Genomic DNA, 17,404 nt, shown 5'->3' with positions numbered 1-17,404 from the left:
CACTTAATTGCCTATTCTATGTCAATTCCAGGTGATGAAGGTTCATGACGATGGTTTTGAGAACGAAAAAAAGGAAAATGCTTCATTTAACTTTTAACTTTAAATAATATTGACATATTTTTTTATCAATGTATGTAAGAGGAATCTTTTAATAATGCAGTACTTATCTACCAAAGCGCTCCTGCTCTGCAGGAAATATGAGTTTATAATCCTCTGATATTACCTTTCGGATATAATGTCTGTTTAAAGATTCATTCGAAGGTAATTGGTATTTTTTGGCTTTGGCTTTTTTTTTTTTGCTTGGAAATTACACTTAATATCTGTCTCAGTCTTTCTCAAATACACAGGCAGGATTTCAAATAAGGAAGGGGACAAACGGGATGAGCGTCCAATCATCGATGCTCATGAAATGGAGATGACATCCACATGTCGATACAGATGCTTGTGTTGAGCAAAGCAATCCAAATATGGATGTAATTGAAAACATACCCAGACTTTACCCAGTAAGTCATGTCAGTGCAGTCTAATCATTTAACCACAATCAATAACTGCCATTTAACCTCAAAGCTGAAGTGGGGGTCCTTATCATGGAGATGTTTTGGAAGAATTATAACCAAGAACTGGGCGAGGATACCTAAGAGCCTGTATTACAAATCTCCAAAGATAGACCTTAGTTGATCGCAAAAAAGGTAGAAAATTACTTTTTGGTCTTATAATAAAAATACTGAGATAAGAAACAAATGTTTTTAGTGGGCAGACAAATATTAAAGTGCACATTTCTCTTAGTTATTCACAGGTATGGCTAAAAAGGGGGGCCTCTCAAACCTTTTACTCCTTCTGACAGTTAGATTTCTTTTTTAACTACAGGTTTTTCTTCTTATCAATGTTCAAATTCTATGAAGTGGTTATAGGAATATATGTCAAAGAATATGTTTCATGCTCCAGCTGTTAAATAGTTGACAGCATAGAGGGGGAAAGGTGTTGTGATTGACAAGGCTCTAGTAGCTGACTGTTTTCTTTCATTAAGGAGAGAAGGAAAGAATTCTCTAAATAACTCGAGCTCCAATCTAACCTTCAGCTTCTATAAAGATTGCATTTATATAATAAACAAGTACATAGAAATGTATTGATCAGTGTACACTACATTTCAGACAAACATGTGTGAGCCAAAGTATCAGCGGCAGTGAATTATTTATATCATTGATGGCACTATACACAGCACGCTCTGTTTGTGTGCGTCTTTGAATCATTTGTCAGAATTATTGATTCCAATAAATCTTGTGTGGAATTGTGGGATGACTGAGCGAATCAATGAAGTTGTGCTTACAGTATAGTGTCATATCTCATGTGTCCTCCACTAGGGTTGAATACCCCCTCCCCTCCTGTCTCCCTGCTGCCACCGTCACCCATTTCATCGCCTCTTCTTCTCTCTCTCACACAAACACACACACACACACACACACCGACGGCGCCTTGCAAATGACGCTAAACTGAATGCCTCTTTTGACTACTAACTCTCACACAGAAACGCATTAAATGCAACCCCAGATGCAGTGACCCGGGTGTATGCATCGATAGGACTCGCACAGTGTCACCCCTGTAATTCCACCTTCTCTCTCTCTCTCTCTCTCTCTCTCTCCTGGATAAATCTTATCACTCATCCCTAACTGCCATTATCAATCTTCCCCTTGCAGCCTCTACATCATTAGGCAAGAGTATTTCACTAAGAACACTGACATAGGTTTCACTCCTTTCTTCTCCTCCCTCACACTTAGAAGTCCACTGCAGGTTGGCCGAATGCCAGGCTATGCCATGCAGCTCAACACTGCCACCTAAAGTTTCAGTACCACCACCCGTCAAGCCTGACCCACTGACAACACTGTCTCTGCCTTCCTTTTTCTCCCCCTGCACTTCCTCTTCTCTGCTGCTCCCTGTGTTTGTCCACGTGTGCTCCTGTTAGATGAGAACTGTGTGTTGTGTAGTGCCGCTTTATTAACAGAAAAATTAATAAGGCTTTGATAAAAAAGCAGCATGGATTACGTTGAAATTCGAGGCTCATTATTGGCTAATCCTTTTTGAATTGGATGTGTATCAAGTTCCAGACGAGCTTCACTCGGTTCTCTCGCGTGCGTCGAAAGGGGGCATTTACTTCAAGCTTAGACATGGTAGAGCCTACAGTGGCATTTACAATACCACTGCAGCACACTAATTATTGTCTATTGTTATTGCGGCAGGTGTTGTAAGAGTCTTTAGTGGTGTAACTATACACACAAAAAAACAAACAAAAAAAACATGAACAGACTCAGAGTTTTATGAGGATAGAGGTGGAAAGTCATCTACATTTTTTTTTTTTGGGGGGGGGGGGGGGGCAAATGTGTGCAGCATTTTATCTATGATGGAAACAGTAATCGGAGTAGATAGGCAAGAAAAAAATGTTTCTTTCACAAAGACCATTGAGTCACAATTAATGATATGTTGGTACAGTTTACCAGTGATCTAACCTCAGTTCTGAAGAGATAAAATAAGGCAAGGCAATCACTCACCCACTTGCATTCTGTTAAATATGAATTAAATAGATAGTAATGACAAAATAGTAGTCTATAATTAATCCCCCAAAATGATGCATGTGATTGCTGAGTCCATTAATTAGCAGTTCCTCGGGTTTCTTTTCTCTTTTTTACCCCCCAACTTTAAGTTTGAGAAAGAGTGGAACTTTCTGAAGCAGTTTTTCTCAGAACTTTTTTTCTGCTGCTTCAAGGTAAGTTAGATTGAGTCTCTAATCTAAACTGGCACTTTAGCACTGTGGAACAGGGCAGTTATAGGCAGTACTTATAGACCAGTAAAAGTGCTCTTTTACCTGCTGTCTGGTGTGCATGGGCCCCTTCGTCTTGAATCCTCCTTGGGAACTGCACTCTGAGGCACTGAAGTGGTCGGAGCTCGTTGAGGACCTCTTGGAAAGGGTGTCACAGCCCCCGACAAATGTGTTATCCAATGGGAGCTCCTGAATCACGTGGTGTTTCTTCACCGAGACCGGCGTGTCTGCCTTGAGATGGAAGGCCGACTGCGGCGAAGCAGACTTGTAGTGCCGGGCCAGGTCTGGGCTGCTAGGTTTGAAGGTCGTGGTCGGCGTGGCATTCCAATCAAAGCGTCCAATCCCTTGCTCCTCCAGCTCAGTCGGCAGGCTGATGGTTCCGTTGATCGGCTCGTGAGCAGGGTCGTCAGGTTTGTTCCCCTCGATGGTGACAAAGTTGAGCAAGGAGCTTTTTGGGGATTTCCTTTTCTTGCGCTTCTTCTTCTTGTTCTGCTTGTTCTCTGTGTTAGGTGACATCCACTCAGCTCCCTGTTTTTTTCGCTGTGCTGCTTTGAACCTGGAAGCGTGGCGGCAGCGCAGCAGCACAGTGACAAAGATAACAATAATCACCACTAAGGCCCCAGTAACAAAGGCTATCATTATGGTTAAATAATCACCACTTTGATAAGTTTCACTGCTTTCACCGATGTTGCGGTCAATTGGGGTTTCCATAGTGCGTCGGATGAGGTCATAGATGAGTGTTGAGTTGCCAACAGTATCATTTACGTACAGGAAAACCAGCACCAGAGTATGAAGAGATTTAGGATATCCCAAGTCACTTATATTGACAACTAATCTGTGTAAGCCTATGTCAGTCACGGCTGGTTTTTCCTCCAGAGTTATATTCCCTGTGACAGGGTCAATCCGAAACAGACCTTTGTTGTTCCCACTCACGATGGTGTATTTCAGCTCTGCGTTCATCCCCGTATCACCATCCACTGCAAACACTTCTGCCACCACAGATCCCGGGATAGAGGACAGAGGGACAAGCTTGAACGATGTGTTGGAGTGGGGGAAGATGACGATGGGGGTGTTGTCATTCACATCAATGACATTGATGGTCACCTTGGCAGCTGAGGAGCAAGGGGGCCTGCCACTGTCCACAGCCCTGACATCAAAGGTGTAGGAGCTCTGTTGCTCCCTATCAAATGACACATTAGATTTGATCACCCCAGAGTAAGGATCCAGGATGAAGTTCTCATTGTCATTCAGTATGGAAAGAGAAACAGCAGCATTTTCTCCAGCATCTGAATCTGTCACAGTTATAACTCCCACTGTGCTGTACTTAGGAAGATTCTCAGACACAAAGAACTGAAAGTGGTTATGAGTGAACTTGGGGTTGTTATCATTTTCATCCAATACAGTTACAATAACTGCCGCCTGGGTTTGCAGAGGAGGTGTCCCATTATCTCTCGCAGTTACAGTGAAAAGAAATCTGTCCTGATCTTCCCGGTCGAAAACTCTGGATGCAGTCAGGACGCCAGTTCTGCGGTCAAGATCGAAGAATGATGCATTTGGTCCCAGCTGATAAACTATCTCAGCATTTTTGCCACTGTCCTCATCTGTGGCGCTAAGAGTAGTGAGGAACAGGTCACGTTTGTTGTTTTCCATGACAGCCAGCTCAATCACTGGTTGAGTAAAAATAGGCGGGTTGTCATTCTCATCCTCCAGTCTCACTCTCACCAATGCAGTTTGATTCAAGCTTGGTTTCCCCGAGTCTGAAGCTACAATTTTAAAGTTGTATTCCTTTGTTCCTTCATAGTCGAGCAGGGCAGATGTCTCTAACAGATACTGGTTGTCATACACAGCTTTGAGATGGAAGGGCACGTCCTTCTCTATGAAACAAATGACCTTGCCGTTGATGTCAGTGTCTTTGTCCGACACCGTTATGAGAGCGATCTTGGTATTGATGGGATCCTTCTCTGACAGAAAAACAGTGCCATTAATGGGACTGATTATGTATCTCAGGTCAATATTAGGTGGATTGTCATTAACATCAGTCACATTTATAGTGACAGTAGCCCTGGCAGGACTGGAGCTGCCATCACTGGCTAAAACAGAGAGCTTATGAATAGCAGTCTCCTCTCTGTCCAGAAGCCTCTGCACTGTAATAAGGCCAGATGTTGTATTTAATGCAAAGAGTCTCTTTGTAGCAGGAGAAACCTGAGTCCCAAACACATAACGTATCTCTGCATTAGCCCCTATGTCTGCATCTGAAGCCTGAAGCTGCACCACAGACGTGCCAATGGCGGAGTTCTCTGGTATATGAACTTCTATCTGGCCATCTTTGAACACAGGCTTGTTATCATTGACATCAGTTACTGTCACTTGAAGTATAGCAGTGCTGGATTTCTGTGGGCTGCCACCGTCCTCAACTTTAATCTTCATCACATACGTATCCTTCTGTTCTCTATCCAGATTCTGCTGCACAATGAGCTGGGGCCACTTCTCCCCCTCAGGCGTTTCCACTATGTCTAAGCCGAAGGCACTCTGCCCATTGATCAGCTCGTACTTGTGGACACTGTTGGGGCCAGTGTCTGGGTCAGTGGCAGAGGGAATCGCAAAGCGGCTGTTAATGAGCGTGTTCTCGGGGATGGAGATGTTGATCACAGGGGACGGGAACATGGGGGCATTATCATTGGTGTCTTTCACAATTATTTTGATCTTAATCAGCCTGAAATAATCATTAGGCAGGATGACCACTTCAATTTCAAAGGAGCACTCGCTGTCCTCAAAGGAGGGACCGGGGCATAACTTCTCTCGGTCGATTCGGTTTGATGTTGTAAATATCTCACCCGTGCTACTCAGAACACGTACCAGCGGGTTATCTCCTGCTTTGGAGACGAGCCGGTACACCAAATTAGCACTTGCTCCTGTAGCAGCATTTGTATGGGAAATGTTTAGGTCCTTTGGTATGTTTCCAATGAGGACATTTTCTTGCAACTCCTCTCTGATGGGGTAGATTAGCTCTTGGGCTATTGAAGGATCTAGCCATATGCAGGCAAGCAGGGCGCCCAACAGGTAATAGTCTTTTAGATCCATGACTTTGTAAATATGTTTCCAGCCTTTGCAACTCAACGATTCTTTCTATGCAACACTTTCACAGGCAGTGACTCCTTGCATGTGATGGCAGGAATCTTCCACGGAAAAACCTAAGAACACATGAGTATGTGAGTTTATTTTCAGACAAATAACTTTGATATGCAGTAATACCATTTTTTTTTAACACACAAAACATCCCACACAGTCAGCTGTTTCATCCACTTACTTTTTTATTTCTCACTAGTTAATTTGCCCAAAGGCCATCATCAACAATTCACAGGAGAGGGAAAAAAAATCTACAAAAACACTGCAGCAACCATTAAGGCGAGCCATTCATGTCTGTTGCTTCCTTTTTTTCTTAAATCCTCCACATTTCAATATCATTAAGAATTTACAGCCTTAAAACCTCATGGGCACAAAACTTCACAACACATTACACTCTCTTATTCATTTTATACTTAATTTGGCCAAATTAAAGAGCTCTGTGTGGGCTGTGAGTGAATAAAAACGCATGAATGAAGCCTGCTAAATAAGCTCAGTCAGATTTTCAATTCTTATTTGGCATCTGAGACCTATTCATATGGTACATACCCGAATCCGTTACAGCGCAGGAGAAAAAAACTGGAGTGTGTCAGCTCATAGTCTTCTCATTCTCTGTGCCTGCGAGCTTCTTCGGGTAAAAAGATATCCTTCTCAGTCAGATTTAGCTTTGTGTCCAGGAAAGAGAAGGAAAAAATAGTCGCCTGCAGGAGTAATCAGACTCTAGAACAGGTTTTGGGGAAAAAGCAGCTGGCTGCACAAACTGGGGTAAATTGTAGCCTGCATATGTCGCAGTTCCGTTTCCCCCATTTAACTTCAGGAATGGTCAGGATCTAATAATAATTGTGCGACCTGCGGTGATTGCGGTGATCAGCGTTGCTCTCCAGCAGATAAAGCCAGGTGGTCAGTGGTTTGCGACGTCTTCCATGAGAGCGCGTCCCAATATCAATGCTTATCTCCCGCAAACGTCCCAAGAATAACCGGCTTTTTTTCTCCCTGGCGGTTACCTGTTAAGGTAAAGGCGCAGCGGAGGTGAACGCGAGAGAAGACACTTATGTCCCGTCATGTTCCAAGTTCACGGAGCAGCATCAATGATCAGCCGGCGTAGTCACAAGGTTAAATCTAAAAGAAAGACAAGAAAGGCTCAAAAGAGAAATATCAAAGTCGATCCCAGTTGGAAAGCTCCACACTAAGGTTGTTCAGTCAGTGTGTCATCGATGCGCAGCGTGTATGTTCCGTTTATCCTTGCACTCTCACTCCCAGAGCAGAATATCTTGCACTAACTCTGTGTAAACCCATAGGGGTGGTGAAGTATACCACACCGACACCCCCACCCCCCTCCAACCCGCCGACCCTCGCCATTGGACACCGCCCCGCTCCTTCAGTGGCGTCGACAGCCCAAGCAGCAACAGGATTGGCCCGGAGTCACGTCACTCAAATGGGAACCGGAGGGGCTGTCCGCGCTCAGATGCTCCGTGAAGATGCTGCAGGCTGCGGAGAGACGCTTAACCAAAAAACCCCGAGGCGGGGGGGTTAGGGGGGTGGGTGACGAGGATGATGATCATGAAGAAGCTGCTCGTGCTGCTGATTATAATATAGGGGGAGAAAGAATCTCTGTCCTCTACCTTTTTATTGGATTAAGGGTACACAGCAGGCACTGGTTCTAAAGGGACGCGTCAAACACATGCCAACCTGTTAGGCTGTAGTCAGGTAGGCTGCGTTAATTGGGGTGGACATGAAAAGCCATGAGACTGAAGCACACCAAAGGGAAAAAAAGGATGCGGTGCAACGGTTTCCGATGCAAGTCAAGAATAAACACAGGCATATACAATACACGCCTTGTGTGAGAGTGTCCCTAATAATTGCAGTCCAGACAGAGAAACCGTTGTCTACGAATGTTTGCACGCACTCTGTCCTCCAGACTTTGCACCCTGCAGCCAGTCATCAGCATTTGTCCAAAGAAATAACCTTGACAGTTACCCCTGTCATCAAAGCCACGCAGCAGTAACGGCTGTAGCGCGAGCTCCGTGCCTATAATGGCTGAATTGCATCTCTTTATAAGTTTACTGCCTCGTGCTGGAGCTGGGATGATCTGAAGAAGGCTGTGATGTGACTTTACAATTGCCCATAACCGCAGATGATCTTACTCGACAAGTTTCACAGCAACAAGAGGAGGCAGAACTGTGGGATTTAGCCCAAAACTGACATCTGAGAAGTGATGCAAGGTAACAAGAAAACAGCAGGTTAAATAAAATGGAAATGAGACTCAGCTGTACAGAGCTGGGCATCATTTAATACCTACTGCCTCCCGATCATTACTTAATTTCAATGCAGTAGATAGATAACCCTGGATTTCATCCACGGCTGTCTGCCTATGCAGAGGCAAGCTGTTGAGCTTCAAAGCTGAGCAGCCTGCCATGGTGAACACTGCCATCTTGAGGTGCTCTTACACAAATGCCTGGACTATGCTTGGAGCTTTAAAGCTTCAGAAAAGTACTATCTACACATGTTTGAGCCAAGATTCTGGTTAATTGTTCTTTAGGCAGTCATGGGAGAGGAACAATGAATATATGACAGAGTGAGTCAGAAAGAGGCAACACGTGGATGAAGAAACTGCAAAAGTGAGAAGGAGCACCAGAGTTGGGAGTAATTTAAAGGACATGGCACCCACACTGTTAAGGTGAGAATTAGGCCACAAATGTCTCCTGAGAGGCTGGCTTATTGCCTGGTCAGCACTCCATTAGCACAACCAACCCGGCGGCCTGACCTTTCTATGCCTCTGGTTTCAGCCGTCAGTGTCCTTTGCTGGGAGAGAACAGTGAAAGGGAGTGATCTGTCACTTCACTTTAAAGTCTGACACCCTGATGTGGAGGGAAAAAGTGACAACATAACTGGCTGCAGTGCTGAAACACTTTCTTGCTCTGTTGGACGGCTGGAGTCATTAGAAACTCATCGCCTGCTTTTACTCACTCACAGAGTGTGTGTGTGTGTGTGTGTGTGTGTTTCAGTGTGCGAGTCTGCACTGGGATTTTCTGCTAAATGTGAATTATTAGTTTCAATTTAAAATAATGTTTCTACCATTTTCCTTTCTTTAGTACAAGGAAGATTGTGCAGGGATTTAGATACTGGACAGAAAAAAGTGAGAAAATCCCCACATCATGTGAAGTAATTAAGTCCCTGTTATTGACCGCCAACTCTATTAAACCTTAACAGATTGACTTTGCAATATTGTGCTATTAGATTATAGAATCGTATTTACAGCAATTTAGAAATAAGTACAACTTGAAAAAAACATGGAAGAGTAATCCCGGGACATTATATCAGTACCAATATAGCTGTCTGCCTGCAGTATTTCCTATCAATGCATTCATCCAATACTATAACCAATAAGCCCCAACATCCAAGTTAATTAACTCGTTAAAAAACAAAAATCAGTTTGATACTAGCAGAGTGTAATGTTAATCAGCAAAGCAACATGTCAACAGTTTTTCCATATAGAATAGAGAGTAAAAAAAATGGTACTTGAACATATAAAGCAATCTTAATCATTACATCAAGGGTGTTTTCTGTGATTATGTGAAACATGATGTTGCCTTAGAGACCCAAAATGCCTTAAGTCGGCAAATGCTGCAACTTCCAACTCTCCAATTTTAGTTTGTCTCTCTGATTTTTTATCGTCTTATTTAGTCTGTTTGGAACCGGATGCAGCTAATATTTCTGCCAGTCAACTTACTGACAAGCGATGAATAATGTAGCATGCTAATATATGCTCTGGGTTGGGTGCTGTAACTCCTCCAATCTCGCATTAAAGGGGAGAGCCTAAGGGAAGGGTCTAAACCTAAGGCCTTCTGATTCCCTATATACCAGGTGCAGTCAATCACACTATTCACCTTGGTTGGATTCTCACACAGACTTATTGACTGGTTCGTGCTGTTGAAGTGGCTTCATGAATAATACAAGCAACAAATGTGTTTATCTTCTGTGTCCATTAAATAACAAGGTGAAATATGTAATTTGTGTACTTTTATAAGTTAAACAAGGTCTGAGGGGCCAGTGCTGAAAAATTCTAACAGTTGGTGTCACAACTTCAGTGTTGGTACTCAGCCAAGAAGCAGCAAAAAAGGCTGAAAGCTGAAGTCAGCGAAGAAGGGTGCACTTTTTCTGACTATTACTATTCACTCAATGAATCTTTTATCAACACCTTACATTTACATTTTAAAGTTATTTTTGCCGATTAAAGTTTTTTTTTTTTTTCTTTTTTTTGCTCATGCCTGGATTTAATCAGGGCGTATTTTCACCTTGAATATCGCACAGGGCTGTAGCAGGGTTCTTTAAAATTGAAACCTTTTGGAGCTGAGAATCAGGAGTTTTAACAGTCAAATCTAAAAAGTATGTTCGCCATGACGCACTAGATACGCTTAAACATAATTGGGATTGTGGCCCTCTCTTCTCACAAGGGAGAAAAACTCTTTGTGTGAGAAAATGTCATAATTCAGAGTTAATTTTAGAGCGACAGAGTTGCTAGAATTCCATAGCTTCTCTTCCCGCCGTGCATGCATGTGCAAAATAATGCAAAGTTATTCAAACAGAAGAACTCTAATTATCACTATAATCACTTGTAATATCCGAAAAGAAAAAAATAATTAACATCTCATATGTTGCAGAAAATAGCTGTAATGATCATTTATTTTTACCTTTAACTTCCCACTTCAGATCCGCTGATATTTTATCTGTGACTCATCTGATTGCAGGAACTATTATCACATACTGCTGCTGCTACCATGGAGGCAGGCAGCTAAGCAAGTGTTAGCACGCAATCCAAGACTTAAGCTATAATAATACAATCTGTTGATTTAACAGAAAACCCTGCAACAGAAACTGTTGTTTTGCTTTGCTTTTAAAAGCGAGATAAGCAAGACAGCTTCCTTTCTTTCATTTCTCACCGACAATGTTTTGAACCTGGTTAACAAAAAAAGCAACGTTTTCCATTTCCATGGCTTAGCTGACTCTCTTTTTTAGCTTTACAGAGTTGAATATTTTTCCCGTAAATACCACAAAGAGCCTCTGAAACAGCTGATGAAATTTTAGGCCTTTTCCCTTAAAACGCTCTTTGCCAGCGCGACTCCTCTCAAGAGTGGTAATGACCCAGCAGATAATTGGCATCACATACGCTGTGGACCCTGAATACTAATCAGAGCTTCTAATCAGGCTCCTCAGAGTGAAAAGTTGAGATACAGGGGTAGAGAAATTTGGATGGGAAATGTTTTTCATTTACTTAAAAGGAATTTAAACTGTGGAATGTCTTTAGGAAACTTTGTTTTCACTTCTTTTAATAACACGGTATAGTGATGTGTTCAGGGACTGAACTTTAAAGCGGAGGGAGTTAAAAAGTAAATGTTTGTTGGAGTTAAGGCTTTCATAAACCATATGGCACCTGCATTGATAAACCATATCTGCATGTTAAGCTCTCTTAATTATTATTAAAAACAATTTCTAAAGACATTTTGTTATGCCTCAAACATCCTTTACTGTCTGACGGTTGGCATTTTAGAGGTACAAAACCATGCATGAAAATCCTTCCTACATTGATTGACAGGCTGTTTGATCAAAGAAGATATCCCGGGTTGATTAAAGTTTTAGGATGCTGAAAGTGCAAGATATCCCTTATAAGAAATGCTTCTTCTGTCTTCATACCTTTCCTCCGACTGCAATTTGCTCTCTCATTCTGTCTCTTCTCATTTTTTCCCTTCCTCCTGACACATTTGAATCACATATCACTTTCCAAGACTGTGCACCGAAAAAGGTCAAACATTCCCCTCCCATTCTCTTTTCTTACTGATGTGAAAGTCAGAAGTCTGCCTGAAGTGTACAGGCTGAAATGGATCCTGGTCAAAGACGGCAGCAAACCCGGAAAAGAAAGTTGAGCAAGATCTTTTTCTGCTCGGTGCAGGCTGATTTGACCTTGTGCAGGCACTCGCCAGTTATAAGATACTTGACATGCACTCCAACACCAATACTTTCTCAGACACTGTCAAATTGAGCTGTGTATTTTTGACACAGGATATATCTACTTAATGTTCATCTTCATAACATCAGAAAAGAAGAGTCACATACCTCTGATTAATTCAATGACAAATTCTTTCAAAAGAATCCAATGTGGCTTTCTCTGTTTTGAATGTGTAACTGATTGGCAGTGATGCTTGCAAGTCTCAAAACACAGCTTTGAGGAGTTTGTTTATTACTGCCCATAAGATTACTATTTTTAACAACTGACAAGCAATTAGACAACATTTCCTCAGGCGTGTGATATCACACATCTTTTTCAGGCTCGAAAACTGCTAAAAAAAGGCTCCAGTCAAGCACAAGATATATAATGATTACATACATACATGGCACATCCTATTTAAATAATGACTGGATGTACCCTAAAATATTGCACATTTTTAACATTTATTTCGAATTGTATTATGACTGGCAGTCACGACGACATATGACAAGAGGTAAGAAAATCCTACATAATATGCAGAGGCTCTAATGTGTCATCCTAAAAGGTCACCCTTTGACATCGCAGTTTTTTTTTTTTTTCATGCATTAGCCAACAGCTTCACATTTAATAAGAGGATGTGGCTAATTAGTCAGTTCACAGTTCCTGGAATACTTTCCTGTGCTACATAGATATGTTGCAAAGATTCAGAAATAAGGCAAGTTACTGTAAGGCTTCCATTATTTTGCAATCATGTTCTTGTGGAGCACAAATGGGTTAAATCAAGAACTGTCTGCCATGTTCAAAATGAGGAGTACATTAAAGAAAGCTGAAAGATTTGCTCAAATGATAATAAGGTAATATGTAGATGCAGGTGTTCAGTGTGAGATTCCTGTACAATGAAACTACAATCACTGAACTTCACTATGAAAGAAGACTTGGAAAATGCATTATTAAGTGCTTTTCCTCTATATGTTAAGTGTTTTACATACTGTAGGAGTTGTATTATACCATCTACCTCTGGTTTTTAAAAAGAAGTCGTTGTAATGAATCGCTTAAGAAAGAAGCAGGAAATGCTCTCATGTTTATTTGACCGTTTGCCCTACTTTTTATGTACTGGGCCTGAAAGTACTAAAGCCCTTTGTTTTCAAGGGGAAATGTGCCGATGTTGTCGTATGATGCATTTGTTTACTGGTTGCATCACAACAGATAACAGATAGCATTATTGGAGGTTGTCTTTCGCTATAAAATGGTAAAATAAAGCTGTTATTGACAAAAAAAAAATCTGATCAAATTTCTATGATAAAAAACTATTTTTGCCATATTGGTAAAACTAAAAATAATGGAAAGAACAGAGTTATCTTCAAATTGTATTTAATTGCATCCATCTGAAACCTTTACACTGTCAACACACTCACCCACTTATCAGTTTTAATCACAGGTTTATAACAGAGTGACTCATGCTCTAAGAAAGCAGTGCCATAGATTTGGTCTGTAATTACAAAGACGATTCCTGATGTTGGTAATAAATCAGAGAAAATAATAATAATTAAAAAAAAAGTTCTCTTCTTCAGTGACTTGCTTTTCTCAACACTGACCCTGACACGCCATTCAAAATACTATGTTCACATCATAGCAAATTATTAACAGTTTCTCACATGTCATTACTTTTCAAGAGGCAATTACAGCAGGGTGGTTAATAGTTTAACTTTTGGAAAGTGAGAAAAAAATTCCCAAGCAGCAAAATAATATGTATAGTAACTATAATTGCATTCTTTATTTGTACATGCACTTTATATGGCTGATCAGAGAGCCTATACATCAGCATCTGATGAAAACACTCTAGCCTCTTGGCTCGTATAGGCTCATATCTTTAGGACTACCAGTGTATCAGTGTTAACGAGAGGGGTAAAATAACTCCAAGAGAGACAATGTCTAAGAGCAGCAGCCTTGAATTTCCCCACTGGGTATCAATAAAGGGTTTTCTTATCTTAACTGTATGCAGATGTTTCTCTGTGGAGATAAAAAAATAATAATAAAAATTGTTGTATGGGACTGTGGCTCAGCTAATAGAGTCATCCTCTCTCAATCAGAGTAGAGGGTTCGATCTCCAGCTCCTGCAGCAGCATGTCCAGTGGGTTATGATATTGCACCGAGACTACAGACTACAATCTGGCACTTTTGCATTCCATACAGACGATTTCCCTGCATGCAACTAAAGCTTGCTAAAATGGAATAGCGCCTTCAAGCCGAGACCCTTCTGACATCAATAATCTTGTTTTCTTCAATTTCAGAAACATCATAATTTTACAAAAAAATTACCAAGTTCTTCTTTTTCATAGCTCAACAAAACTCATACTAACAACACTCAAATTCAAATATTCCAAATCGGTTCTTTTCTTCCAGTTTCTTCTACTAGGTGCAAGTGTTCTTTGTATCTCTAGTTTGATTAGATAACATAGGAGAATTGTACAGTGAAAAAAATTAACACCATGTGAAATCAGTTCACCCACTTACAGTATGTAGTGCGGTTTACATTGCAGGAAATTGTTGTTTTTTTCACTGTGTTTTTATATTCCAACACATACCGGTAATTTAGAAAAAAGCCTGACAGACTCTGCACACCATTATACAGGCAACTCAAGCTTTTAGCATTCAAATCACTGCCCAGAGTGATAAGGTTTTATTGGATGACAACATACAATTTATGTTGAGCAAATGAGACACAGAATAGAAAATGTCACTCTCCCTGTGGCTACACTTTCCAAAATGCACAGATTCAGCAGAGAAAAATAGATTAATGTGTTGTTGTCATTCATTTGCATGGTGTGATGTCTGATGCAGGGACATCCAACAATCATGTTTGCAGAGTGAACGCTGCAAACAACGCCACGTGACTGACCACTTCAAGGACGCAAAAAAGCTCATTTCTGCTCTTTTCATACGTTCATAATCACAGTGTTGGTTCCTGGCCCTGGGACTTGTTTGTGAAGGGATGTTTATAGGTCTGTGGACCTATTCAGCCATAAATAGAAGTCACTTAGAATGGCCAACATGTACAGAATACAGTTATTGTTGTATCTTGAAAAAGCCTCTGGAAGACTGCCATTTATTCTTGAATCAGATTATAGTTTTATTTGTCTGATTTTAATGACAGTAAAAAACATAGTATCAGTCTGTCATTGAAGATCACTACATGTCTGTAAGTAATAATTCCCCACTATCATTTATATTTGCAATCATCCTCAGTTGTGTATAAACATCTTTGGGATAGTAAACAACATTTTTCAAAGGAACGGGCTCCATAAATGTAAGACAACGTGAAGCTTTATGTTCTTGTGACCCCATTAGGTCTAAACATGACTCTTTCAAATAGTAAAGAGTTAGGGGCATGTCCACAAGATTGTCTGAAATCTGATTGGTTACCCAAAGTGCCATGTTGAAATCCCAAACAGATTTTGTGAAAAACAAAGTTAATTCACTACATTCGTTGGTGCCATATTGACTATAGAGATGTTCTTTTTGGATTCCTAAAGAATACAGTAGGGAAGATGTACATGTCATTACGTGTTGTTTTCTACCTAAAAGAGAATATAACATTTGTTTTGACTTAATGTTATGAGTATAAGTAGATATGATTAGTGGAGACAGAATTGACAAGACATGCTAGGGTGCACATGACTGACCTCACGCCATCCTTGCTACGTCATTCAGGGCCAGCCTGGCCGTGAAATATCCAATCCATCCACGCCTCTATCGATCCATCCATCCAACCACCCCTCTATCATCTATCCACTCACCCTTCTATCCATCCTAGTCCCTCTATCCATCCATCCACCCATACACCCCTATATCCATCTATCCATCCACCTATCCTACTCCCTCTATCCATCCACCCCCAATTTATCCATCCATCTTGTCTGGGTCACAGTGCTAACAGTCTTAACAAGGTACCCCTAAACTAAAAACCATTTGCTGTTTTATCCATAACAGATACTTAAATTTAACTATTACTTTCGGCCTCTAAGGGGCTGCAGCTGGTGGAGAAAAGGAATCCCAGGTGCAGAGGGATTCATTTCACTTTATTTCCTTTCCAGGTTTTTTATTCCGTAGCATGGGACAACAAGTGCTACGGCTCTGTGGGGAATCACAGGAATGTGAGACTGTAATTGTTCCCTAATGAGTTTCCTCTCCTCGCTAATTGAAGATCACATTGTCTATTACAAACCGGATGGTTTACATATACCACCATCAGCAAAATGCAACCACAACTGCAGAGCAACGATTTGCATCTTTTTCCTGTAAAACAGCCACAATAAACTCAGAAGCAGTAAATCACACGACCTGTTCTTTCAGTTGGATTTCACTCTCCTGGTTTTCTGCCAGTCTGCAGCACAGTTTCTCTGACTTAATTTCTTTATGAGGTACGTCTATGTGTAGACATGTAAGTGTAAACAAGCATGACATAAATAAAATAGCTCAGCTCAGGGATTCCAATATAGACACTGTATACTGTAGCTTGGAACCAGAATGAGTAATGCATTCTGAGGGCAAAGTTTTGGTACTGTATTTCTCTTGATGTTGAAGTTTCTTGTCCTGTCAGAGGAGTGTATCGGCTCTCCACCATGTTTTTGTGCCTGTTTGTTCATTCAATGACCCTGAATAGTCCGGGCACAGTGTTTTCTGTTATATTATATTGTTTTTCTATTCCCCACATTTCAACCTATTATTTTGGTTTACCTTTATGACTGTCTAAAAAAGTGTGTTACTCTCTCCACAGTAAATAGAGTTTCTGCTGTGATTAGTTGACAACACATACCTAGCGTACATATGGAGAGTCAGTTTGAATATTTTGAAATCCAACTGAATAGTTGAACATATTTTTTGTTTTTATTTATCTCCAGAGAAATATAAAGCTGCAGTAATTATTGATAACTTAACATGATACATCTAAATTAGTGTATCCATGTTAAACTTAGGTTAAACTCACATGATAGCAATCACGAGACCCATGCATATGCAATATACAGCAGTTGTGGTTATATGAATTTTGTCTTTAGCTCACAGTCCCTTTATTGCCTTTTCACTCTTATTTTGTTTGTTTCAGTTTTTGGAGCCAGAGAATTATTTGTCAAGTGTCTACTGCAAACATTAAGGTGAATAAACCCTGCCAACACAGAGTAATACAAATAAAACAGCTGAAATGAATTTGAGAGACATGTATTGCCTCCTCAATATGTTCCACATGATGACTCGCTTCATGAGACCTGAATCTTTAAACTACTCCTTACCTATTGTCAGTTATAATGCAATTGGTTTCAAGAAATGTATTACTATGCCAACAGTAATGTCACAATGAAGAAAACATCTGTTCTTAACGTTTTCTTTAAAGTGTCATTAATGGCACACTGAAACCATGTAGCAAAGAGAATCAATATGTTTGAAACTCTCAATTGGCGCAAAGCGATAAAGAGGCGTGTGTCTTGCTA

The 17,404-nt window shown here is 40.8% G+C and overlaps 1 protein-coding gene across 5 annotated transcripts in view; it reads right to left on the bottom strand.

The window, feature by feature from the left end:
• Positions 1–7,216, bottom strand: part of pcdh9 (protocadherin 9) — a 194,762-nt gene extending 187,546 nt beyond the window's left edge. For all 5 annotated transcript variants that reach the window (XM_079339863.1, XM_079339862.1, XM_079339864.1 and 2 more), the window contains exons 1-2: positions 6,485–7,216; positions 2,858–6,003 (exon numbers count right to left, since the gene is read on the bottom strand). In XM_079339863.1, coding sequence (XP_079195989.1) covers positions 2,858–5,893 — 3,036 coding nt within the window. In that variant the 5' untranslated portion in view covers positions 5,894–6,003; positions 6,485–7,216. The remainder of the gene's footprint in view (positions 1–2,857; positions 6,004–6,484) is intronic.
• Positions 7,217–17,404: the final 10,188 nt, after the last annotated feature.

This window comes from Symphodus melops (genome assembly GCF_947650265.1).
Source record: "Symphodus melops genome assembly, chromosome: 3".
In the NCBI taxonomy this organism is placed as follows: Eukaryota; Metazoa; Chordata; class Actinopteri; order Labriformes; family Labridae; genus Symphodus; species Symphodus melops.
This window is presented reverse-complemented; position numbering and strand designations above follow the sequence as displayed.